Consider the following 26,123-nt stretch of genomic DNA (forward strand, 5'->3'; position numbering starts at 1 on the left):
AAAAAAATTACGCCCCTTTCAAAAATCCTGGATCCCCACTGTGATATGATAAGAATATCATAAAGCATCAAAGCATGTTTTCTTTAGGCTGAACAACACCTTTAGACATAATCGGACCTCCTTTGTATAAATACAAAACAGGCCATACTACATATTCAACCTCGGTTCCTGACCGAGTGTATTCCTTCCATGATTGTTTATCAAACATTTGTCCAGGTTCAAAGTCTATAACCATTGGTGGATCTTGGACAGCTACATAGTAACAAAGGTTGACACAATTTTCTATGTATAACAGACAGCAATCTCTGTGCTGAACAACTGTTTTACAACTTGAACTGTCACTGGTTATTTTCTGAAAAAAATGAGACAAAGGGTTAAACATAAGAAATTAGTAGATTACAAATCATTATCGAAATAATTTTTGTAGAAATATATTCAAGAAATGTGTTTAAGTACCCTTTTAATCGCATGTTGTATGAAATAAACAAATGTATAAATGATGAGGGGTTTTACGTTCAATATGTTAACATTATTAGTTTGTACATGTAACACTTGGTGAAAGAAAAAAAAAAGTATAACAAAAATACTGAACTCCAAGGTAAATTAAAAAAAGTGGAAATCAATAAAAAAAACTGACAAAATCAAACTTTCACAACCAACGGAACGAGTGAAAAACAACTTGTCATATTCCTGACTTGGTACAGGCATTTTCCGAAGAAAATGGTAAGTTCAATCTAGTTTTATAGCTAGTGTAACCTCCCACGCGTGTGACAGTTGTTTAGTTGTTACATTGACAAAATTAGGTGAGCAACTCAAACAGACTTAATAGGTTAACGTGACAATAATTGGGATCCTGCAGCCAAACCTGTGTAAACATACATCTCAGACATACAACAAAACTGACTAAAAAAAATCAAACAAACATACAAATAAATCTAACAGAGACGCCAACAAAATGTTGTTAAACTTATCGTTTAACAGCAGTAGTTTTTTCATCATATAATTTTATGATATTACAAGATTGAATCAGTTGGAATTCCTTCTCCTATTTTTCCAAGGTCTGCACAGTCGATCTGCAAAACAGTATACCTTAATGCCTCCTTAAACAAAATATAGTTTCTCAACATCTGTACATATAACTTACCTTACGAAGAAGTGGAATATACTTTGATGCATTGGTTTTTATGGAATCCTTTACAGCTTTTATAAACCCTTCTATTTCATCATCGCTTAGTCCCTACAAATAACATCGTTTTGACTATCAACTTGTACATTGTCACAAACATTTGTAACTAATAAAGTAGTCGAAATGTGAGACTAAGCAATGCAAAAGATTGCTGAATCAAATCTTAATGCAATGTCATAATAATTAAATAGATATAATAAGATGTGGTATGAGTGCCAATGAAACAACTCTCCATCCAAGTTACAATTTGTAAAAGTAAACCATTATAGGTCAAAGTACGGCCTTCAACACGGAGCCTTGGCTCAACCGAACAGCAAGCTATAAAGGGCCCCAAAAATGATTAGTGTAAAACCATTCAAAAAGGAAAACCAACGGTCTAATCTATATAAAAAACGAGAAACGAGAAACACTTATGAACCACTGAACATCAGGTTCCTGACTTAGGACAGGTGCAAACAAATGCAGCGGGTTTACACGTTTTAATAGGCGCCAACCTCCACCCTACCTGAAACAATAGTGTAACATCACAACATAGAAAGACACACTATAAAATATCAATTGAAATGGCTTAACTCAATCAAAAGATGTATTAACAAAAACAAGTTAACATACACTGAACGAATAAATTTGATCTATGACACAATGCAAATACAAAACTTATAAAACAAGGGGGTCAGATGTAAAACAATATCAGAAAGACAACCATAACCTTGGACAAAATGCCGCCAAATAAAATCACGCACACAGGTAAATAAATATAATTTTGTTGTAAGGTATACACGGAGTACAGAAATAGTTTTTACAAAACAAATAATTTGGTTGTTCCTAGTACGAGAACAAAAGTGAAAACCTATCGTCATACCAAACACTTATCAAAGGTGGTATATATTGAAAATAGTGAGACTAGATATAATATTGAATAAGTAAACATTAAATAACCAAAATACATTACAAATTGTATCAACAGGTCAAATTAACACGAAAAAACTATTTGTGAGCACTCGCAGATTCTGAAAGCAAGTTAAAAGCCAAAAACAATCAATAAAAAAAATCATGCATCAGAGACTAAATGTTTGTTTTTTTATACTTTATTTCGTCCACAAATAAGCAAAGAGAACCATTTTCAATCAAGGATTGTTCTCAAAAGTTTAATGTTTGATAACTTTTCTTGAAAACAATTAACATTAGGAAAATCTTGTCCTTTTCATGATATTTTCTGTTGATACATATAATTTGCTTACATGAACAGTGCTTCTGTGTCCCGACAGCTGCTGAGAAACATCTGCTAAACATGTCTCATAAATCTCCTACAAGCAATGCCAAACATATGTGAATTTTCAATAAAAAGGAGATATAAATTAAAAGTAACCATATAAGTGTGTGCAGATTTGTCGACCATTGTTAGTCTTTTTGTTTTGACGTTATCTTCTGCCGATGGTGTTTTGTGTCATTTTCAAGTTTAGTTTAGGATTTTTAATTGTCCCTCGGTATTTTCTTTGCTTTCTTTCGGTTGATTTACTTGTATATAAACTTTTACAACGACTGTTTTAATCAGTAAATGTGTGTACCTTTCAGACAACGGTCGTCATGAGCATGAACTACATGTATAACGGTTATCTTCTATAATGTTTCAGCCAAAATATATAAGCCTATTTTTTTTTATTTTTTATTTTTTTATTTATAATCTACAGCTGAAAAGTGAATACATGCAATTAAATGGTTGTTTGGTATTGTTAAAGGAGAGGCGAAAGATACCAAAGGGACATTCAAACTCATTAGTCGAAAATAAGCTGACAACGCCATGGCTAAAAAGAATAAAACCAACAAACAAACAAACAACAGTACACAAAACACAACATAGAAAATTAAAGACTGAGCAACACGAACCCTACCAAAACTTAGGGGGATCCCAGGTGCTCCGGAAGGGTTAGCAGATCCTGATCCACATTTTACACCCGTAACACTACTACCTGCTGCATGATGTGAAAGTGAATACATGATATCAAATAGGTTTTTTGTTTTAAATAACACAAACTTATTAAGAAGTGGTGCAATAATAACCTAATGTAGTGCAATACTAGACAGAAGAATTAAATATATCTACTTACGCTGAGAATTTTTATAAGAATTTCTATGATTTCGATTTCCGTGAACTTTTTGAAATCCTCTAATAAAGAGTAGGCATCAGTCCATTCGTTTTCATACAACTCACTAAACTGATCCCCAAGTTTCATTGGTCTGTTTGGATCATTCAGGTCTGTGATTCCTGGATTATTGTCTCGTAATTTTGACCCCATTACCTCACTCAATCTAGAACAAAAACAAATACACTAGCTTTCTTACTTATAGCTAATTCATAAGTAACCTAAGTTCATAACTTTCAGATTTATTAGCTTTTTAAAAAGTAGAAACAAATGGTCTAACTTGATTGTTTCCGTTATCCGTGTGTTACCGGCTGCGAGATTTGATTGGCTAATGATACAGATTGTTCCTCTTAGGAAATACACACATTTGATATTGATTTCTATGCCCAGTTAAAAAATGCAAACCAACTTCCCATGTTCCAAATGTCGTAACTGCAATCCTGGTTACCGGGTTTGTACTAACATGAGCAACACGACGGGTGTCACATGTGGAGCAGGATCTGCTTACCCTTCCGGAGCACCTGAGATCACCCCCAGTTTTTGGTGTGGTTCGTTTTGCTCAGTCTTTAGTTTTCTATGTTGTGTTTTGTGTACTGTTGTTTGTCTGTTTGTCTTTTTCTTTTTAGCTATGGCATTGTCAGTTTATCTTCGACTTATGAGTTTGAATGTCCCTTTGGAATCGTTTGCCTGTCTTCCCACTTTTGAAATTTTCAATTACAGATAATGAAATTAACCTGAACCTAAATCTATCATTACTTCTTAATCATTATTCATAATCTTGCCGACCAATACATTAAAAACTAAATATTTTTCCCTTTTAGTATTTCATATGTTTCGAATTAAAGATTTTGATTTCTATTCCGATTCAATATACTGAATAAAATTGGTCTGTCCAACAAATTTGATTAAATGTAACCTAAAAACATAAATTTGAAATAGAACCATGTTATTTTATGGCAAAACAGGTCACCCTATAGCCAAAATGTTATCCTATGGCAAACAATTATAAGAAGATATTATATTCACGCGCACGACAAGTGTTTCGTGAATTAAGAAAAAGATTGGGAAGCCAAATATATAAAACGTTTGAACGATTCAGAACATGACATCCCCAACCTAGGAAGATAGCATATCCTGTCGAACGTCAACATATATTAACATGGAAAGACATGGTAAATAGATGAACATATATTCTTCTTTGATGTCGTAAAATTGAATCTAGTCATATTGGGACGAAATTATCAATGATGTCTCAAATTTCGAATTTTTATATATTTCGTTAAAACAATAGGTCAATTAAATTAAGCGTTAACTTGAATTTGAGTGACACAAACCATGCTGAAAATTATTGTTATAAAAGATTTTAATGAGTTTGACTTGAATGACCACTTTGCCATTTAATGTTAAAAAAATTGGTCCTTATGGTCCTGCTGATGTAGAAAGATTATTTCTGAAAACATTTAACTAAGAACACGCCTGGTGTTAATAGCTAAACTCAGTTTGCATCCAAGAAAGTCTACAACGTCTGATACTAGCAAAATGTTAAAAATTTGATTTACATCAAATTAAAAGGGAACTTATTATCCCAATCAAAGTATAAAATGAGGCATGTATTAACATGTGTATGTGAACCAAGTACCAATATGAAAGACAACAAATAATGGACTATTATCTAACTATGTTACCTTGTTAATGCATCTCCCTTTTCTCTTTGTAATACGTTTATTTTCTCTTCATAATCTTGAAGCCTTCAAGATAAGGAAACACTGTGACATTTACATTAGATACAGATAAGACCTTATACAGATGTCCTAATAGATCTAAAGATGATTTGACTTTTGCCCATTTTGTTAACATATACGGATTTTATAAATACATAATAACACGAAGAATATGTATCCTTAGGACAGGATGCCCTGATCGCACTATCACATTTCCATGTTCTGTCAACTGTGAAATCCGGGTAAACCCTAAATTATGATTTTTTCAAAATTTACATCATTATGAACATGTGTACTAAGTTTTACATCGATGGTAAATACTTTAAACCAAAATTTGACCTGATGTTCTATCGTAGGAAGTGTATCACATTATAAAATTTAAAATAATTATAATTATTAACACTGATGCTTTCATCAACACATATTTTTACTGTAGATTGAATATGTTTTATTACGAAAAATATCTGACATGAAGTTATACAATTTCCTCATTCAAGTGGATCATCTGAAGGAAATAATAATCAGAAAATATTAAAAGTCTTTATTGTCAAAGCAATCATTATGGGTTGTTTCTAAATTTCTGAAAAATATATCTACTTCCTCAAAGTTTGTAAGATTAAGAAATGGTTGTTACACAGAAAACAATACTTGCATTCTCAAAGCAATGGCATGTTCATTCCGAAGTGGGCCAATCTCTCTTGTAAATTCCTGTAATCTGTAAAAAAAAACACACCTGGTTGTTACAGCTGTAATATAAAAGTCTGTTAAACAAACATTTGGTAAGTTTGTTCGTTGAGTTGGTACATTAAACTTAACGTAAATGTCTTTTTAGAAAAAAGAATAACAAACAGTGGTAAATATTAGCTTAATTCTTACTAGCAATATAAAATGCCATATATCTTATGTCAGGTTAATAAAAGAAGTTTTGAAATAAACGCCAATGAGACAGCAATCTTATATTTAAAAAAAACAAGAAAGAGGTTAGATATGAGCATATTTTTATGGTGTTCAACAATCACCGCCAACTGATATGCTCTTCATAGCATAATCAATTCAATTTGTACATGTGACAGTTCTTTTTCAAAACAAAGATACAAGAAAAGGTTATCATATTATTATCTGTTAATAACTTACTGAACAAGTTCATTCGTCATTGATTCTATTTGCTGTTCCAGTTGTTTCAATCTAAAATAACAAAAACATAACATTTCAATAAATCAGAATTGTAAATATCATCTGTAATGTCTTTGTCAAACTCGATTTAGTATCACTGTTAAGTCAGTGATCATAGACACACGAACAACTATTTCAAGTTGTCTTATTTTCGATTGACAGTTGTATAGTGTAATTTGCAACAGATTCTATTTGCATTTTGCTGGTTTTGCACACTGAATATATCAATATATCTGTTGAACATTGTTCAAGAGACTATATTGCGTTCAAATATTTGCAAAAGGAATGCAATATTATTTTGATAAAAGAATGATATAAATCAATATCAATGTAGTTCAAATTATACCTGATATACTTTGTATGCATATGTTCTGGGTTATTATGCTTTTGTTCAGTAGACATGTACAGGTCTCATTGAAGGGCAGGATTTACTCAAAATCTGATTTAATCATGTATCTATTTATTAATTTGCAGTTAGCGAACAATGTTATAATCAATAAAATGCCCCCGCTGGGAGCAGCATGATACGACCGCAGAGGTCGAACCCTGAACAGTTAGGGCAAGTATGGACACAATATTTAAGCTTAAAACAGCTCTGAATTTGGATTGTGATTGAATAATTGACACAGCATAGGTTTGTGACACAAAATGAATGCGGTCAAAAAACTGAAAAATTTGAAATCGGACATTTACCTTTTATGTTCCAATATCAAAAATTTAAGTACATGGTTAGAATCAGCATATCAAAGAACCCCAAGAATTAAATTTTTGATGAAATGAAACAAAAGTTTAATTTAGGAAACTTTGGACCTCAATGTGGACCAGTTTGATAACGGAGCCCAAAATCCAAAATCTAAATACAAGGTTAGATTAAGCATTTCAAAGAACCCCATAAATTAAATTTTTGTTGAAATCAAACAAAGTTTAATTTTGGACCCTGATTTGGACCAACTTGAAAACTGGCCAAGAAATCCAAAATTTAAATACAGGTTTAGATTCAGCATTTCAAAGAACCCCATATATATTCAATTTATGTTGAAATCATAATTTTGGACCCCGATTTGGACCAACTTGAAAACTGGACCCAAAATCAAAAATCTAAATGCAATTAAGTTTAATTTTGGACTCTTTAGACCTCAATGTGAACCAATTTGATGACAGCACCAAAAATCCAAAATCTAAATACATACTTAAATTCAGCATATCAAAGAACCCTATATATTCAATTTTTTTTAAATCAAACAAAGTTTAATTTTGGACCAAATTTCAACCAACTTGAAAACTGTGCAAAAAATTTAATTATATGCTTAGATTCAGTATATTACAGAATCCCAAAATTTTGTTTTGGTTTAAATCAAACTAAGTTTAATTCTGGATACTTTGGACCTTAGTGTGGACCAGTTTGAAAAACGAGCGCAAAATCAAAAATTTAAAACACTGTTAGATTGCGAACTGTGAACCAGACAAACAATAGTTTTTGTTAGGCCCTTTTTGGTCCCTTATTCCTAAAAAGCTACTATAATTACCCCCAAAATAAACCCCAACCTTCCTAATGTGGTATGGAACCTTGTGCTTAAATTTAATAGAGATCTATACACTTATACTCAAGTAATTGCCTGGAAACCACAAAAAATTTTGTTTTTCGCCCCTTTTCGACCCCCAATTATTAAACGGTTTACGCCATGACCCCCAAAAATCAATCAAAACTTTCCTTTTGAAGTATGAAACCTTGTGGTAAAATTCATAGAAATCTATACTCGTATATACAAATCATTTTCCTGAATCATGAAAAATGCTTGTTTTTTACCCCTTTTTGGTCCCTAATTACTAAACAGCTACAACAATAACCCCAAAATAAATCCCAACCTTCCTATTGTGGTGTATGGAACCTTGTGCTAAATTTAATAGAGATCCATACACTTTATAATCAAGTTATTATTAACTATGAACCACACAAATAATTGTTTTTGTTAGGCCCTTTTTGACCCCCAATTCCTAAACAGCTATGACAATAACCCCCAAAATTTATCCCAACCTTCCTATTGTGGTGTGGAACCTTGTGCTAAAATTTAACAGAGACATATACACTTCTACTCAAGTTATTGTCTTAAAACCAGACAAATAACTGTTTTTGGTCCCTTTCTGGCCCCAAATTACTAAACAGCTACGACTACAACCCCCAAAATCAATCCCAAGCCTCCTATTGTGGTATGAAACCTTTTGCTAAAATTTCTTACACATCCATACGCTTATACTAAAGTTATTATCTGCGAACCAATTTATTTTCTATGAACCAGTAAAACTGACCTTTTTTAGCCCCTAATTACAAAACCACTCGGACAATAGCCCCCAAAAACAATCCCAACCATCCTTTAGTGATATGAAACCTTGTGCTACAATTTCATAGAGATCCATGAACTTATACTCAAGTTATTGTCTGCGAACCAAAATGTCTTCAGACGCAAACGCAGACAACACCATAACATAATACGAACGCAAATAAATTTGCGGTCGTATAAAAATAATTGAGTTTATTTTTGTGTGTTAAAGTATGCAATGACATTAACGGTACCACATATACTTCACCAGATGCGCATTTCGACAATCAAAGTATCTTCGGTGATGATCGAGGTCAAAATATATGAAAATCCAAAACCTAGTATGAACTTTTAAGAGGCGATTCAACCTAACAGGAACTTTTAAGTTACCTTATATTAGCTTCGATAAGCTTTCTGTCATTATCAGTGCCAGTCAAAACTCCTGATCTACAATAATTATTACAAGGATTAAGATACTATGTAAATATTTTATTCTGATAAAAATATTACTGACTCAATGGTATACAGACAAAACAAAAGCATAATAAATAAAATAACAAAAAGGTACAAGTGACGTTAAGATGAAAATGCAAAGCGAAAAAATATATTAAAAGAATGTCAAAATATGGTATATAATTACAAATTACTTACAACATGCAGGTTACCACTAAATGTCAGATTCACATTGATTAACTCAGAGATCCCGCTTTTTCAACCAATCATCTTTTGTGGGAATGGGATTTTTTTTTCTCGAAACATTTTCTTTCAACTTTGATTTAAACTTATTGTGTCAATAACATACAAAAACAAGAGATTTTTTCAAATTAAAATTGTTTTTTTATTTAATTTATTGATAAATTTCAATAAAAACAAACATTTTTTTTTTACTTCCTTTCAGATTTTTTTTCAAGAAATTAAGAAGCAAACATATTTTTTTAATGATTTAACACCTTCCCCTAAAAACACACCTCATACAAAAGATGAATAGTCGGTGCCTTATACGTTCCTAGGAATACGATATAATATGGTTCATATAGATAGAAAAGCTCAATTGTGTTTTTTTATGCCTGAGTTCATGGTGCTGAAAACTTCTATAATGTGTTATAATGATATATGTTATTATTTAAATGAACCCGTAGACCGAAGTTATGTATGTTATATTCTAACAACCTAATCGATTGCGACCTGGTCTGTGACTTGAGCTTCTCCCATGACTTTTATATTCGTTTCTAGGACAATAGCATTTGACGTCCGACATTTGAAGGAAACATATATGTGCATGATGAACTCTTTATCAAGAGTAGAAGTCCAAATGGAAATATTTTTGACATGTGAGCTATAATAGCTGAGAGAAAAGCATGATAAGGTAAAAATAGAATTACTCACTCAACATCATTTTGAACTCTGTGATAGTTATGGCTTTTTCTGGAAAAAAAGAAACAATGGTATAGGTCTAAAGACATTCACTATCACCGAATCAATGAATATGCTATAGGACTAGTTTGTTCATGGAGCAACTAGGCCGAATTAGAAACAGGGACATTGCAGAATTGGAATCTAATGTAATATATAACCACCACTTGCAATCAAAGAAGATAAAGGATCCTATTAGAACAAATAAGAGTACTAATCGGCACTGAAAGAAAGTACAATTTGGATTTCTACTATTGATGTCCAGAAAAAAATTAGTATTCTAATTCCTATTAGCACGAATTGTGGAATCCAGATTTAGAAAAAGAGGTCCACACCCCGTATTAACAACTATCGGTACGGCAGATACAATAGTATCAGTGGTTCCGATTGCTATCGAAGACAATTGTTTTTACTATGGCGTGTACAGCAGATTGTTAATTGTGTTTCCGCTGTCATTGCAATACTGGTAATGGATTTTGCAATTGTGTTCAGCAGACCTTGATCTGTGTGACCTATTGCATCTACCGGAACGATAGTCGGTAGTATGGTGCGGTCCGGAATATTATTAGAATATTGTAAATAGTCTAAGAGAATAAATCTCCTTCAGTTATAGTGGGCTACAAATATTTAATTTGTTTAAGACACCTACAATTTTTCATGTGTGAGGGGATGTTTTTCTTTAAAAAATGTGTGATTCTAAATTTCTTCAGAACAAAAATAATGATTAGCTTCATCGAGGAAGCAAAAAATAGTTCGTTTCTTTTGAAAAATGGTTGAAAAAAATAAAAACAAACCTTGAATCTAAAAACATGTTTTCCAATATGAGTATCGTAACAAACAATTCTCGTATTCATAGTAACAAGTTCATATTATTGGTGTTAACGGCTGGATATCTGAAGGTTGTGATTTTTACCAAAAAAAGCAAAAATCTACAAATATAATATTATGAAGTTGTCTTAAAATGAATTAAGATTTTATAACTTTGAAACATGGTAAGAGTGAGGTAAAATAAATGTGTACGGTTGTGTTTAGATAAAAAAAAAACTGATAACAATAACTTTGCGTGATAGTTTTGAGATGGCCAAAACGTACAAAACTTGGTAGTCTGCAATGAGCTATCATAGTGAAACCATTATAGCACTGTAGTTTAAAATACGCACGAAATACTTATACGTTATAACGTGTCGATGCATTGCTAATTGTTTCTTTTGGACGTTTTGAAACTTGGATGCACGTTTCAGTTTGTTATAATCAAATATGAGAATTTTGGATGAATTTGACAGCTAATGTCTTTTTAATGCATTCAGAAAATATCACCAGGTCTTTCACGAGGTTAGAAATTCAGTGCGCATAAATATGAATATATATCTTTTATGTCATTTAAAACACTCAACAAGACTTTTGTAACTCATTGATGGTTAATTTTGAGTAAATTAAATGTACATTTGATAGTTATGTTAGTTGTTATAAGTTATCATAAACAAAACTAGTTGCAAGGAAAAATTAAATGTTTCTTATCAAAAAAATTTCAAACTATCAAACAACAAGAAGTGGATGCACGGTAAATGTTAAACTTGCTTACAAGCTACAACTGAACATTAATAAGCGCAACACAAATACAAAAATATTCGCTTCCAAATGTATATAGAAGTCAAGAAAAGTTTGACGAACCTTTTCCATGTACAACTATCGGCAAACAGGAAGTAGATGCATCGCAGATATAAAACTTACTTACACGCTATAACGCAACATTGTACAGCTGCAGACCAAATTTTAAATCATTTCCTTCAATAAAAGTTAAAAAAAAACTTTGACGAAAGTTATCTACCCAAGGACGGACGGACGGAATGATGGAATGAAGGACAGAGTTAAGCGGTTACTAGACCTGCTTTCGTCGTTGGCAACGCGGGTAAAACAAAACATAAGGGAATCTTATGATCTCTGTGAGCTACTCTACTCCAAAGGACTCTGGGACAACGAAATGTGAAACAATTCAAAAGAGAAAATCAACAGCCTGATTTCAGCTACTAGTAATAGTTAATTTCTGATGCGGTTACGATAATGTTATTGTTGAAAACTTAAGAAATTGATCGATTGGAGGCATGCAAATCATTAAAACTCAGGTATTTATATATATTAAAATGTCTGTATTGTCCAAAAGTGGTATTTCCACGTATTTACTATTTTAAATTTTTTATAACTCTCACAAGGCAAACAGAGAAAAAAGATTTGGATGACAAACAAAGAGATCATTTTATCTTCAAGACACGAACAGAACGAACTTTTTCTATGTACAATGAAGTCAATCTTTTAGTTTCTTCGTGTCTTTAGGGATTAAAAAGGACAAAAAAAATTAAAGGAGTTTGTACAGGAGACAATTATCTCGGAAATAACCTAATGTATCAAAAGTAGTGTATATGTTGCTGTTCCGTATCTTGCAATTTGAGGAAAATAACATAAACGGTACCAATTTCACTGCACTAGATGTACATTTGGACACTAATTATTCCTCAGTGATGGTCGAGGCCAAAATATTTGAAAATAAAAATAACATAAAACCGTTGAAGACCTGATCAACCCATTGTTTATTATGATTTATTTTTCAAATACTGGTCAATTGTTTAACAAAGACATTTCAAAATAGCCTTTTATAGTAACTGCTGCTATTCAAATAAGGCCGCTGGTCAGTCGGTGTTGATATATTCCTATTAAATTCATTAATACCGTTGGGCTACGATAGAAAAATACAATTCAAATTTCAACCTAAAAATTTGGCATCTTAAATAAAATACAAGTGCAAAATCATGCCCAAATAATTGATTTTAAAGACTAGATATTAGATGAAAATATGGATACTGGTAAATTTGTGAAATATATCTCCGACCATTAATGCAGTCCTTATTTGTCTATTTTGTATTGTTTGAAATAATATAATATATAAACTTGTATTAAGTGTATAATTCGGATGTTTTAAATTATTTCAAGTGCTACATATTAGGTATTGAAACGTAAAAGGCCGTGGAAATCATTATGAATGTTTATAAAAATAAATTCAGAAATATAATCTGATAGTCATTAACTATTTTATTTTACTAAACAAAGTTGCATAATATCGCTACGTTTATATAGGAATGCGTTAAGGAGCTAAGTGAACGGATATTTACAATCGTAGAGCCAAATTTTACGTAGACCAAGCTTAAATGACGTTTAACATACAACTACACAGCATAGGTCTCAACTTTCAATGTAAAAGGAAGAAGGTAAATAAAATGGCAACTAACCCATCATTAGCGAGATCAATGAGGAAAGAACAAGCTTCAATAGTCTGCCAGTTATGTAAAAATGAACCAAAACTAAAGTTTAAATGTTTAGAGTGTGGGTTGATGATGTGTCAAAGATGTGATAAAGTGCATCCAAAGTTTCCACCCGCTAAGGACCATACAGTTATAGACATAAAAGATATCAGTAAATATGTGACCGAGTCTAAACCTAAACCAAATTTCGCTAAACTAGTCTGTGGAATCCATGAAATACATAAATGCTGCATGTACTGTAAATCTTGTGATGAAATTGTGTGCCCAGAGTGTATCGCAAAAACTCATAAAAGACATAAATTAATAGAATTCAGTGAAGGATATGACATAAAACTCACAAAAATTAGAAAAGGGCAGGAAAATATTAATTCAGCAATCCACAGCCTTACAGACAGGGGGCAAAGCTATGCAATATACAATTTCTAGAACAAGCTAGCTATCAAAGAACAAGAAAAGGAATACTGAGTTATGAAAACGTTTTATCACATGCCGTAAAGGAACGCGTCAATAAACTTTTGAATGAAGTTGATCAAAAGTGGGAAGATGTCGCAAAATCAATCAATAATGAGAAAAGAGAGAAGTCTGAAATTCGACAGACTTTAATCACACAAAAAGACCAGGTAAATAATTTATTGCAATCACATGATGTTGAGAAAGTTTTCTCCATTCCCGATACCTTCATACAATCTACTCAACAAAACAAACCACTGAATAAAACATTTAATCATGTCCCGGAGTTCTGATGGTTCATTTTGTATAAATGACTACAATGTTCAACAAGTGCTGAAAGTCATATCATCAGGAGAGGTCATGAAAGTCATCTCAAATTTTAACATTGAAGTTGAAGATATATATCTGATGTCTTATGGAGAATTACTGCTTTGTCTTAAGAAATCATCTGTCATCAAAGTTACATCAGTAGGTACAAAAGAAGTAAAAGATTTCCAATACGACGTTTCACCACTCTGGGCAATCAGTGTACACGTAACGCACGAAAACAAAGTAATGGTTGGCGTCAAGGACACTGAACAACCCTTCCTTGCTTCAGGACCAAGACAAATTATAGTCATGGGCCAGACATGTAAACGGGAAAAAGTTTTCGAATATGACAATAACAGTCAACCATTATTTACTGTTCCTGCTCGTATCCATAGTAACAAGGCCAATATTGTTGGTGTTTTAGACTGGATATCTGACGTTGCTAATGGCAGGATGTTGTATTAGACAAGGAAGGAATCCTAGTAAACATTTACACTGGACATCCAAAGATAAATGGTGATATTCCTTTCAAAACTTATGACATTTTATCTTCACCGTCCGAGAACTTTCTTATAGTAGAACCTAACACTCACTACTTACACATACTCAACAGCCATGGAAACATTCTAACTTTCTATAATTTGAAACGGATGGGAATTAAGTTACCATATTCTATTAGCTGTTTAGGAGATTTATTTATTGGAAGTGCTACATATATTGACAGTGAAGAAAATGCCATAGTATACAAAGTAGATAACTTTGTGTGGTAGTTTGACAAGTATGAAGTGTGCATGATGAAAAACATTGAGAGATACTATAGAGGCTACTTTACTATACGACATCAATACCTTTGTGTGGTAGTAGTTTGAGAAGGTCAAAGTGTTAAAGTACACATGATAATTTCATGGAGTCTTGCAACTGTATAAGTATAGATTTAATACCTTTACGTGGTTGTTTTGAGATTTACAAAGTGTACCAAATATAATTTATGAGTTAGTCTGTAATGAAATAGTGAAACCATAAGTAATACAATTATAATATAGTAAAAATGTTACATATTTGTATATATCTATATTAGTTTCATGCTTCAATCTAAAGTTCTGTAATCTCAAGTATACAACTCAAGAACTTTCAAGACAAAGGGAGAAGGGGTGTCTGTAAGAAAACACAAATTTATAGGGGGTGTTGCTCACCGTATGTTAGACCTGGGATAATTAAAAAATGCAATTAAATTTACTTAATAAAAAACCATTAAAGTAATTTAAAATAAATGTAATGAATTACAATGCCTTTTTGGCATATAATCATGAATTACTTTTCAATTACTTTCAATTTCATCGGAGTATTTACTTGGAAGTTTTAAACATTTCTTGTTTCACTGATGCACTCACACATTTTTTTTTTTCTTCTTATAACACTTTTTAAGGTTTTTTATTTTTTTTTTTTTTTAACATACTAGTATATAATGATATTCATTTTTTGTTCACTTCTGCGTTGACGACTTCTGTGTTAACATGAATTATCATTGATATGGTCATAATCATAAATCAACTGTTTACAAATTTTGATATTTTCTAAATACAAAGGATTTTCTACCCAAGGAATCGATTACCTAAGCTGCAAAACGTTTCGGAATTTTGGGTCCTCAATGCTGTTCAACTTCGACCATTATTTGATCGTTTTAACTTTTTTTATTCGAGCATCACTGATGAGTCCTTTGAAGACGAAACGCGCGTCTGGCGCACATAAGTTTTAGCCTTGTTTCTATGATGAGTTCATTCATTAATTTATGTCTTCCCGTTTTAAACAAAATCTGAAGATGAAAATCAAAATACCATTTTATTTACATTCAGTCAATAAATTTGTTATTTTGACATTAACGGTAATCTAAGCATTGGGATATAGTCTTCCACTTTACTAATTAAACAAGTACAACAATGTCCCTTGATTAGAGCGCATTACATTTGCGCGCATTTTGGGATTAAAATATTTTACGATTGCGCGCAGCTTTTGATTAAATTTGTGCGCTTTCATTTTACAGGTAACACAGGTAAAAATCAAGATAATGCAAAATAAATAGGACTATAAATTATTAACATTCATAATAAAAATGACTATAAATTCTTAATTTTGAACATGAGTCCGATTCTAGAAAAACTGCTAGGCCAATGAAATTAGTCTGCCAAATCTAGCTGCATTTACCTGTATTTACCTGCGCGTACCTGTAAAATAAATGCGCGCAAATGTAATGCACCGCTTGATTATTATGCCATTGGCAATAATTTGTTCATCCTTGCAAACTAATTAAGGAATCAAAATATGAATTTGAATTTGAATTTGATTTGTCCAAACTCATAAAAAATACCATGTTTATAATGTGGTAAGCCAAGATGGGCGTTTCGTCTACATAAGACTTATCAGTGCCGCTCAAAACAGTTAGAAGGCTGAATCAAATACGAAGTTGAAGGGCATTGAAAACCAAACATTCAGAAAAGTTGTGCTAAATATGGCTAAGACAATCTATGTCTGGTTGTAGAAAACCCTTTGTGTTTCGAATAATTGAACATTTTAGTAACCTGTAAAATACTGATTTTTGTTAAAAAGGGAGAGAAAAACCAAAAAACTTTGGAATCAGAACTTATTTATTAAAAACAAAATAAACACAAGTAAGGTTTTAAGAAAAGCATCTGATGTGAGGAAATTCAAATAACAGAAATCTATGAAACTTATATCGATTGATGATTAAATGTTGCAACGAAATATAAAACTCGTTACTATTATTTTTTTGCTGATTTGTATGAATTATTATAAGCATTTTATCAGTATTATTTCCTTGTTCAGACATCCATGATTTGAAGTTTTGATGTACATTATTACACAATTTGCTTGATAGTGAATTATATATAATGAGCTTAGAAAATAGCTTAGCTTTCTGTATAAAATAAGGAGATGGTATACGGATTTGCCAGTGAGACAACCATCTTTAAAAAAGCAAAACAACAAGAATTGGTAAACAACTATAAAGTTCACTGTACGATCTTCAACGAGAAACAGAAAAAAGTAAAATCACAAAAATACTGAACTCCGAGGAAAATTCAAAACGGAAAGTCCCTAATCAAATGGCAAAATCAAATGATAAAACACATCAAACGAATGGACAACAACTGTCATATTCCTGACTTGGTACAGGCATTTTCAAATGTTGAAAATGGTGAATTGAACCTGGTTTTATAGCGCTAAACTTCTCACTTGTATGACAGTCGCATCAAATTCCATTATATTTACAACGATGCGTGAACAAAACAGACATAATAGGTAACATTGTCAAAATATGGGTACAGCAGTCATCCCTGTGTCACAATCTCAAAACAAACAAACATTTAACAAAGAAGCACAAAAAGCATATATCAAATTCAACAACCACATTCATTGCTTACTTATATATGTATTTTAAATCAACCCATAAAGGATTGAAATATTTAAAGTCCTATGACTGCATTCACATCTGTATGGGTATGTATTTGAGGCAACAGTATAAAAGGGATATTATTGCCAATGAGACAGAATGACATGGATCTTAACTATAGGCCACCGTACGACCTTCAACAATAATCAAAACCCATACCGCATAGTAAGGTATATAAGGCCCTAACTTGAAAAAATGTTAAAAACCAAACAAAATAACGGTATGAGGCTTTACTGGGTTTTATTATGAACTGTGATTTATAACAACACAGGAGCAAGTCTGTTATAAAAGAGAAGTGCAATTGGTGTCCATAGGAATACCTACAACCTGTAAATAAAGTTTGTTTTGAAACTCAGTCGATTGAGAATCTTTGCATTTACAGAATTATAAGATCATATTATACAAACTGTTACAAAATATCACCATTATAAGATCTAATAAGAATTATGGCGGTAATGGTAATGTAATTGTGCATAACTGCAGAAATTGTAGCGTGTACTTCAATTAAACTTGGGTATTTAACTCCATTAAATCTCTTGTATTCCCGGAATTGAAATTTTCATTTATTTATTTATAAATTTTACGTAATTGTTATTGGATTACCACCAATGAAAACACTCTCTACTCCAGACATTGCTTACATTGCTTGTTGCTTAAAGGCAGAACTTTTTCACTTACAATATATTCAGATGGCCTCGGTGGCTGAGTAGTTTAAGTAGTTCATCTACAGTGATCACTATCCTGTACTTCAGTACTGGCATGAAAATACGAATACCTCTGATTCCTTGTCCCGTTTTATTTATACTTTTGGTCCTTTTCAGTTATATCAGCTCTTAAACGTTTTTATCAAGTTTTTGAATGTCATGTACCATGGCTTCGGGACATTAATTGTCGAAATCCGCATCTGGGGCAATAAAATTTGTTCCATTAATATAATAACTTCCACTGGGTCAATACTTCTGCTGGTGGACTGTTAGTCTTAGAAGATATTAGCAGCCTAGTAGCCAGGACTTCGTTACTGGCATGAAAATATGGATATCACTTTATTGAAATTTGCTGTTTAATACATTTTTTAACTAATTTAAAATTAAGGCATGCATCTTCCTCATACATAGCTGTAATTCCTTGTCCCGCTTTGGCTATACTTTAGGTATTTTTTTATTTAATCAGGTCTTGAACGTTTGTATTAATTTTTTGATTTTCAAATATTTTGGCTTCGAACATCACTGCAGAGACATTAACTGTCGAAATGCGCATCAGATGCAGTAAAATTGGTACCGTTAATGCTACTGTAAACTCTGAGGTTGTGATTGGTGACGAGGTGTGTAACGAATCGACTCCGATGTTAGTTACCAAGGGTTGCCAATTTTCCTTATAAGGTCGGTGTTTTTGTCCGGGTACTCTGGCTTCCTCTAGCAATACAAAATTAGCCGTCATAATATAGCAAAGAGCTCTGATATTGGTGTTTTAAACCAACAAACAATCGATATATTAAAGATTTAGTTTTTCTTCGAGACTTTAGAGACTAGAAAGAAATAGGATAACTCTCATGAAATGCTTAAATAAATAATCTAATGTATCAAAATATCAGTGCCTTCTTTGCTGTTTTTCATCTTGAAAGTTAAAGTAAGTTCTTCAACAATGAACTGCACTTATAAATATATCATACCTTATCACAAATTAAAGTTAGCTTCAAGCACAGACTAAATAGCATTGTTTCAAGATCATTAAGAACCTCTACATATGTATTAGAGGTTAATAAAAAATATAGAAGAGTTAATTGATTATCAATTAACTGTGAGTAAAACTGGTGAAGTTATCCATAACCTTTGATGTTATTATAAATATTATGTCATATTTACAAATACTGGTACTAATCATGTCTTTTATACAAGGACATTTTCAAAGAAGCTTTAAAATCTGATCATTGACAGATTTAGATTCAATGTCTTATTATTAAGTCTCACCACTTGTATAACATAAAACATTTAAATACACATTTAAAACATAGCGTTTAACATGAAACATTAAAATAGTTTATACATATATAAAACATAGCGTATATCAAAACTAACAGTAAAATATCATTAGCTTAAATACTAAAACATATAAAAGCATATTAAGAATTATGAGAGACATGTAAATAAAACTAGAGGCTTCAAGGAGCCTCTGTCGGTTACCTGTTATTTTTCGCAACAAAAAATATGATACAATGCAGTAAGAATAAGTGCGTTGAATGGAAATTATGTGTGCAAAAACCTATATTGATAATCATTTGGGCTGTACCAAGTTGTGATTTTGAGGTACAAAATGATGTAAGGAGTCGATTGACAATTTCATTCCTATTGATTCATTTGATGATCTTGTGTTGCTAATCAAACCTCTAGAAAATAATTATGCTATTACATATTTAAATTCGAGGCTAGCTTTTACCCACCAAATCCATGAAAATAATCATCTAACGAAATACAAAAAATCCACAATGTCTAAATATATTATCACAATGTTATGTATATTATACTTACGAAAACCATAAGTCACGAATATATTGAAGCAATGAAATAAACTTTTCAAATATCCAAACCATTATCTAAATACCAATGAAAAATATATATGTATACATGTATAAATCTTTATATCATTATAATATCATATTTTGATGTTGCTTCTTTCACGTGTTTGTCTGTATTAACTGTTTTAAGATAAACTTTACCTGTTATAATAATACCAAAAAGACCAAAGTCGTCTAAGCAGAGAAGCCTAAAATCTAAGTGACATATGCCTATTAACCTTACGTGTTTAATGGGTTCCGTTCATAAGAACTATACTATTCGGTGGATGACAGACAGTGGATGATGTTTGTTCAACCAGTAATTCAACGTAAATAAATGACCATCGACAGATTAAAATATCAAAAGTAATGTTTTAGTGAGCTTTGAAAACTCAATTTTTTTATTACTTCATCCTCAATACGCCTGTAATACTGCCAGGCCACTAGACTATAATCAAGGTTATTTTTATTTTCCAATCGTAATCATTTTACAAAAGTTTATTTGCAAAATAAAGCAGAAAGGCAAAGGGAAGCAGATACTGACGTGGCAATATAAACCCATAAATACACACATAGACAACACCATTGCCAATAGAGATAATAAAAGTCGAGCAACACGAACCCCCATCATAAACCGGTGGTGAATTTGAATCTCTGGAATGTGAAGCAGTTTCTGATTCACTATAGTCGTCCGTCGAATTGGCGACGAAAAATAATAATTCGATTGAAAATCGAACTTTGGAAAGGCACTCGTGCTGTTGACAATTTAAACATCAACGACGTCACAGGCAAAATAGCGATCATCAGATTATTATTATTGGATGATATATTGGCTCTCAATGATGACGACTTCAGTATGTATACTAAAGAAATTTGTCCTGTTGAACTTACTTTAAATAAAGCTAATACTAACAATGACCACTGTCCTTTCCTCGATCTTGATATCTATATCATTAACGGGAAGCTTAATACAAAAATTTATGATAAAAGAGATGTTTTTTCATTTCCTATCGTTAATTATCCATTTTTAGATGGTGACGTTCCCTTGTCACCATCTTATGGTGTTTATATATCTCAACTTGTACGATTCGCTCGTGTATGTAACAACGTATTAGATTTTAGCGAGAGAAATTTATGTATTACTGAAAAATTATTACACCAGGGTTTTCGATATCATAAACTAGTCAAAACATTTACTAAATTTTATCATCGGTATAAGGACATCATTCGTAAATATAACTCAACATGCAGATATCTTATACGTTCGGGTATTTCACATCCAATCTTTTATGGTAATATTCTTTACAAAGCACAAAAATGTCAGTATTCACCTCAAAAGCTAACAAAACCTTTAAACAGACTTATTAAGAAGGGATATAGTTACGATACTGTTGTCAGGTCATTAAAGATTGCATATTTTGGCTTTAATATTAATTCACTTATAGAGTCTTTGCATCGGAATTAAACACATTTATTCTAAAACCAGTTGTTGGCATGACACGGGTTATGTTCTTCTCATATATTTTATGACGGTATAATACTAAACCTCTAACAGGAGGGATTGCGCCTGATATTCATATGATGAGGACCTAATCTTTTAATCAGTTTAATTGAGGTCTGGAGCTGGCATGTCAGTAACTGCTAGTAGTCTGTTGTTATTTATGTATTATTGTCATTTTGTTTATTTTCTTTTGTTTCCTTTTCTGATATCGGACTCGGACTTCTCTTATACTGAGTTTTACTGTACGTACTGTTGTGCGTTTGTTTTTTTCTACATTGGCTAGAGGTATAGGGGGAGGGTTTAGATCTCAAAAAACATGTTTAACCCCGCCGCATTTTTGCGCCTGTCCCAAGTCAGGATCCTCTGGCCTTTGTTAGTCTTGTATCATTTTTAATTTTAGTTTCCTGTGTATAATTTGGTGTTTAGTATGACGTCCATTATCACTGAACTAGTATACATATTTGTTTAGGGGCCAGCTGTAGGACGCCTTCGGGTGCGGGAGTTTCTCGCTGCATTGAAGACCCATTGGTGGCCTATGGCTGTTGTCTGCTCTATAGTCGGGTTGTTGTCTTTTTGACACATTCCCCATTTCCATTCTCAATTTTATCAATGGTCTTTCAAATTTGAGAATGTTTCTCGGCTACATAATCTATAAATATCAATGAAAAGAAGACGGGATTGTGGCTACGACAGGTATAACATATCCATGGTCAGCCGTGATAAAGATATTCCATATCGATCAAACAAATCATGACGGCGTCCGTAAAAATTTTGAAGAAACGACTACCATTACTTAATACGTATTATCATCAATACTTATATTAGTCAAAGAAATTTATCAACCTTATCACATTTTACTATGATTTCCTTTATTTTTCAAGAATGACGAAATCTAATAAAAATGTTTTTCATTATTTTTTATGTTCCCTGTAATGGATTTTTATTATCATTACTTAATTCATTTTATGTTTTTGTAATGTTGATATGCTGGAATTTGCCTGTGAATTTTTTGTGTAACTTACTTTGTTTTAATCTATATGGTTGTTTTTGTTTTGTTTTGTTTTTTGTTTTTGTCGTTCAAACCTAAATATTATGTTCCGTTTAACTTTTACTTCATTCTTAAGACATCTTAAAACTATCAACTTACCTTAAAAGGAATCTTCAGGTAATAGTAACAAACACTCAAACAAATATTGATCATCATTCCCACAACCATTCCATTATTCTGTGTGCAATTACGTTACTGTTCATGTCTTGTCTTTTTTACTAAGTTTAAGAAATTACTTTTCGTGTCTCCGTTATATTTGTCGTCTATAATGATATATTCCTGGAAAGATAGAAGAAAACAAGTTTAAAAAAGAAAGGCACAGTTTTACAGCTTAAAGATATACAAATTCAATTTGATAAATTTGTTACACATCAGATTTTCTTTTGCATTTTGCTCATGGTCTTCCATAGGACAACAAACACGTAATTTGTGGTGCTAATAGGACACAATTTATATGACGATTTGTCAAAAAAAATATAAGTAACGGTTTAAAACTATCCTTCAACTTGGGTTCTTAGAAAGCATCGGCATTGTAATATTTGCTTTTACATTCCCAACTATAGTTCGGTTTGCCTATGTTTATAGTGGATTTCAATGAACACAGTCTGTATATAGAAAAATGGGAGTCATTAGATATTTTACCACAAATTTAAAAAACATAACCGCTGAAACGGAAAAGAAAGCATTCACGAACTCCAATGGCCGTGATGAGCCAAAAATGACATAACCAGAACAATTTTTACAAATGATATATACGGAACTTTTCGTTTAATCTGAACAACTTAATATCATCTTGAGAACTGCAAGAAGTCCTGGTAAATTATCATAAAGTTTTCTTTTCAAAAACGTATAAGATCTAAGGGCGGTAATTGGGAATTGAAATTTCTCAACACTGTGCCGCCATCTTGATTCAAAGGATTGAGGAGTGTGTTGTCGCAAACAAGTTACTGACACATGCAAGGGTAGCTATGCTCTGGTTCGCCATTTATAATTTGAAAGGTTGAATGCAGTTCCGCGTTATTTTTATACATTTTTTTTCTTTTGCCGTTACTAATCAGATTTAGATCATTGCAACGCTTTCAAATATTCATAACCTGATCATGGCAGTGGATTATAAATTAGTCAGTACTTTGGTACTGACGGTACTGACATGATTTATAACAAACTTTTCTAAAATTGTCCGTTTATAAATTTTGAAATTATAATGAAACTAAGGTTTCAACTCCCTCAGGCAAAGTTGACCTTAGATGGATTTGGCTATTTGTTTTAGGTATTTTTGTCATATCGCTCTTCAACCGTTTCGGTTCTTATACATCCCTCGGATTTCAAATGTTTGGCTTTGAGCGTTCCTGATGAAGGTAAATCCAGAAAAGCGCTTCGGACGCATGCAATTATTAAACGTGTTGTTTTCATTTTGTTTAGTCTTGCTTTAGTTTAACTAGGGATATTTCAAGATAGTATGGAGTAAAATGTTATCTATTTACGGAATTGTGTTCAAATACACCAATATGTCCCAAAAGATCTACTTCAAATATTTTTTTTTTATATGTGATTTATATCTAAGTTGCAATTTTATTATAGATGAAATAGTATGGCACACATCTAGTCGAATTGAATTATCGTGCACCGTTTAAAAGACATATACCCCCGTTCAAGACAGATCTATGCATCTATGCCTTGAATCACCCGTAGAGGTCAGTATTATTTATATACCCAATACGGTGACTCATTTTGGAACCAGACTTATACCAGTATATACTTTGCATAATAGTGAAAGGAGACAACGTATAAAAATAAGAAGATGTGGTATGTGCCAATGAGACAACTCTCCACCAGAGACCAAATGACATAGAAGTTAACAATTATAGGTCACCGTACGGGCTTCAACAATGAGCAAAACACATGCCACATAGTCGGCTATAAAAGGCTGTCTTTTTTCTTATAAAAGGCAATGACTATGGGTTTATTGCGATAAGATACCAAGGAGTCAAACAAAAATCGAAGAAAAACGTACAAAAAACGACGAAAAGACCAACATCAGTCCACAATACATAGAAAAGGTGAGTAATATCAGCAACAAAAAACTCTGTGGCTGACCTCAAATGCAGGTACTTCGGAAAGTTGAGCAGATAGTTCCTGTTTCACTGGTCGCTTCTGTTGCCTTGTTTATGGGTAGTACAAATTTTGTGATAAGTCGCATTCTGTGTTGTCACAATCGATGAAGCTATGACGAACGGAATAGTTGTAAATGACAAGTGGAACATATGGATGTTTATTTGCAATATGACTTGTTATAAATAAAGTGTATCATAGGTCAAATTTATTTGTTCAGTGTATGTTCACTGGTGTTAATATGTCCTTTGATTGAGTTAAGCTATTTCAGTTGATATTTTATAGTGTGTCTTTCTATGTTGTGATGTTACACTAAGTCAGGAATCTGATGTTCAGTAGTTGTCGTTTGTTGATGTGGTTCATAAGTATTTCTCGTTTCTCGTTTTTTATATAGATTAGACCGTTGGTTTTCCCGTTTGAATGGTTTTTACACTAGTAATTTTTGGGGCCCTTTATGGCTTACTGTTCGGTGTGAGCCAATGCTCCGTGTTGAAGACCGTACTTTGACCTATAATGGTTTACTTTTATAAATTTTGACTTGGATGGAGAGTTGTCTCATTGGCACTCATACCACATCTTCTTATATCTATAGACGTTCTCCTGATTGGTTTTCTTTTCCAGTATAATCACGATCTTTCGGATTGAGTCTTTATTTGCTGATTCTTGTGATCATCAAATGGTATTAAGGAATTCTTCCTTGAATGTAAAGCCAGACAGGTTGATAGCAAGGGATCAAAAACAATCATGCATAAAAATAATTGCCTTTTCCTCTAAATATTGGGACCAACTTTTTACCTGCAGTTGCTGGGAGTTCAAAGGGACGAGATGTCTTACTTTTTCGAAAATTGAGATCAAATCATCACATGAGTGGTTCTTAAAAGTTTTATTTTGCAGTACTTAGACATCGGACTATGGAGCCTTTTCACCAACGACCTGTAGACCTATTACCATCAAACTACATGTAATGGTTTTATGGACTCGACTAGTTTCATAACCTTTTTCATTTGGACTTACTTGGAGATACATGGACAATACACTATCACTTACCAATCCAAGTTAAAAAGAGCTATTCTGTGTAGCCAAAATAAGCTTACATATTTTACTTCCGTGATGCGTTGTGTAACCTTTGAAAGGTCATTTAAATATAGTTTACAATTTATAGGATTACAGGTAGATGTCTGCTTCGAAAAAATTGCCTAGCATTTAAACTGTACATAAAAAAAATTGACTATACCTTTGAGCAAAAATCTACCCCCATTTCTGTGTTCATTGGAAAACAATAAAAGGAGAATACCGGGGTTTAAAACCCAAAAATCTTCAAAGTAGAAAAATTATGACTGAATGTCCCAATGTCCAGTCGTAACCTCAAATAACCCGTCTTTTGTGAATATCAAATCATCGCCTGAAGTTTAAAATA

General features: G+C 32.3%; 1 protein-coding gene across 1 annotated transcript; it reads right to left on the minus strand.

Moving 5' to 3' along the window:
- Positions 1-25,824, minus strand: LOC127716707 (uncharacterized). Its single transcript, XM_052222957.1, has 12 exons — positions 25,721-25,824; positions 22,694-22,873; positions 20,020-20,084; positions 9,929-9,967; positions 8,933-8,989; positions 6,186-6,236; positions 5,704-5,766; positions 5,016-5,078; positions 3,295-3,496; positions 2,428-2,493; positions 1,145-1,237; positions 1-352 (listed from the first exon to the last, which is right to left on the minus strand). Exons 2-12 carry the CDS (start codon positions 22,760-22,762, stop codon positions 68-70), a joined length of 1,053 nt encoding a protein of 350 aa, XP_052078917.1. The 5' UTR covers positions 22,763-22,873; positions 25,721-25,824; the 3' UTR covers positions 1-67.
- Between the last annotated feature and the right edge of the window lie 299 nt (positions 25,825-26,123).

This window comes from Mytilus californianus, unplaced genomic scaffold, assembly GCF_021869535.1.
Source record: "Mytilus californianus isolate M0D057914Y unplaced genomic scaffold, xbMytCali1.0.p SCAF_9, whole genome shotgun sequence".
Classification (NCBI taxonomy): Eukaryota; Metazoa; Mollusca; class Bivalvia; order Mytilida; family Mytilidae; genus Mytilus; species Mytilus californianus.

Bases quoted from the DNA above. Each gene is read 5' to 3' on its own strand.
- LOC127716707 (XM_052222957.1), bottom strand. From the start codon at position 22,762: ATGGTTGTGGGAATGATGATCAATATTTGTTTGAGTGTTTGTTACTAT. The intron at 5,767-6,185 runs GTAAGTTATTAA...TTTTTTTTACAG, and splicing joins ATGACGAATGAACTTGTTCA to ATTACAGGAATTTACAAGAG. The intron at 2,494-3,294 runs GTAAGTAGATAT...CATTGCTTGTAG, and splicing joins TTCTTATAAAAATTCTCAGC to GAGATTTATGAGACATGTTT.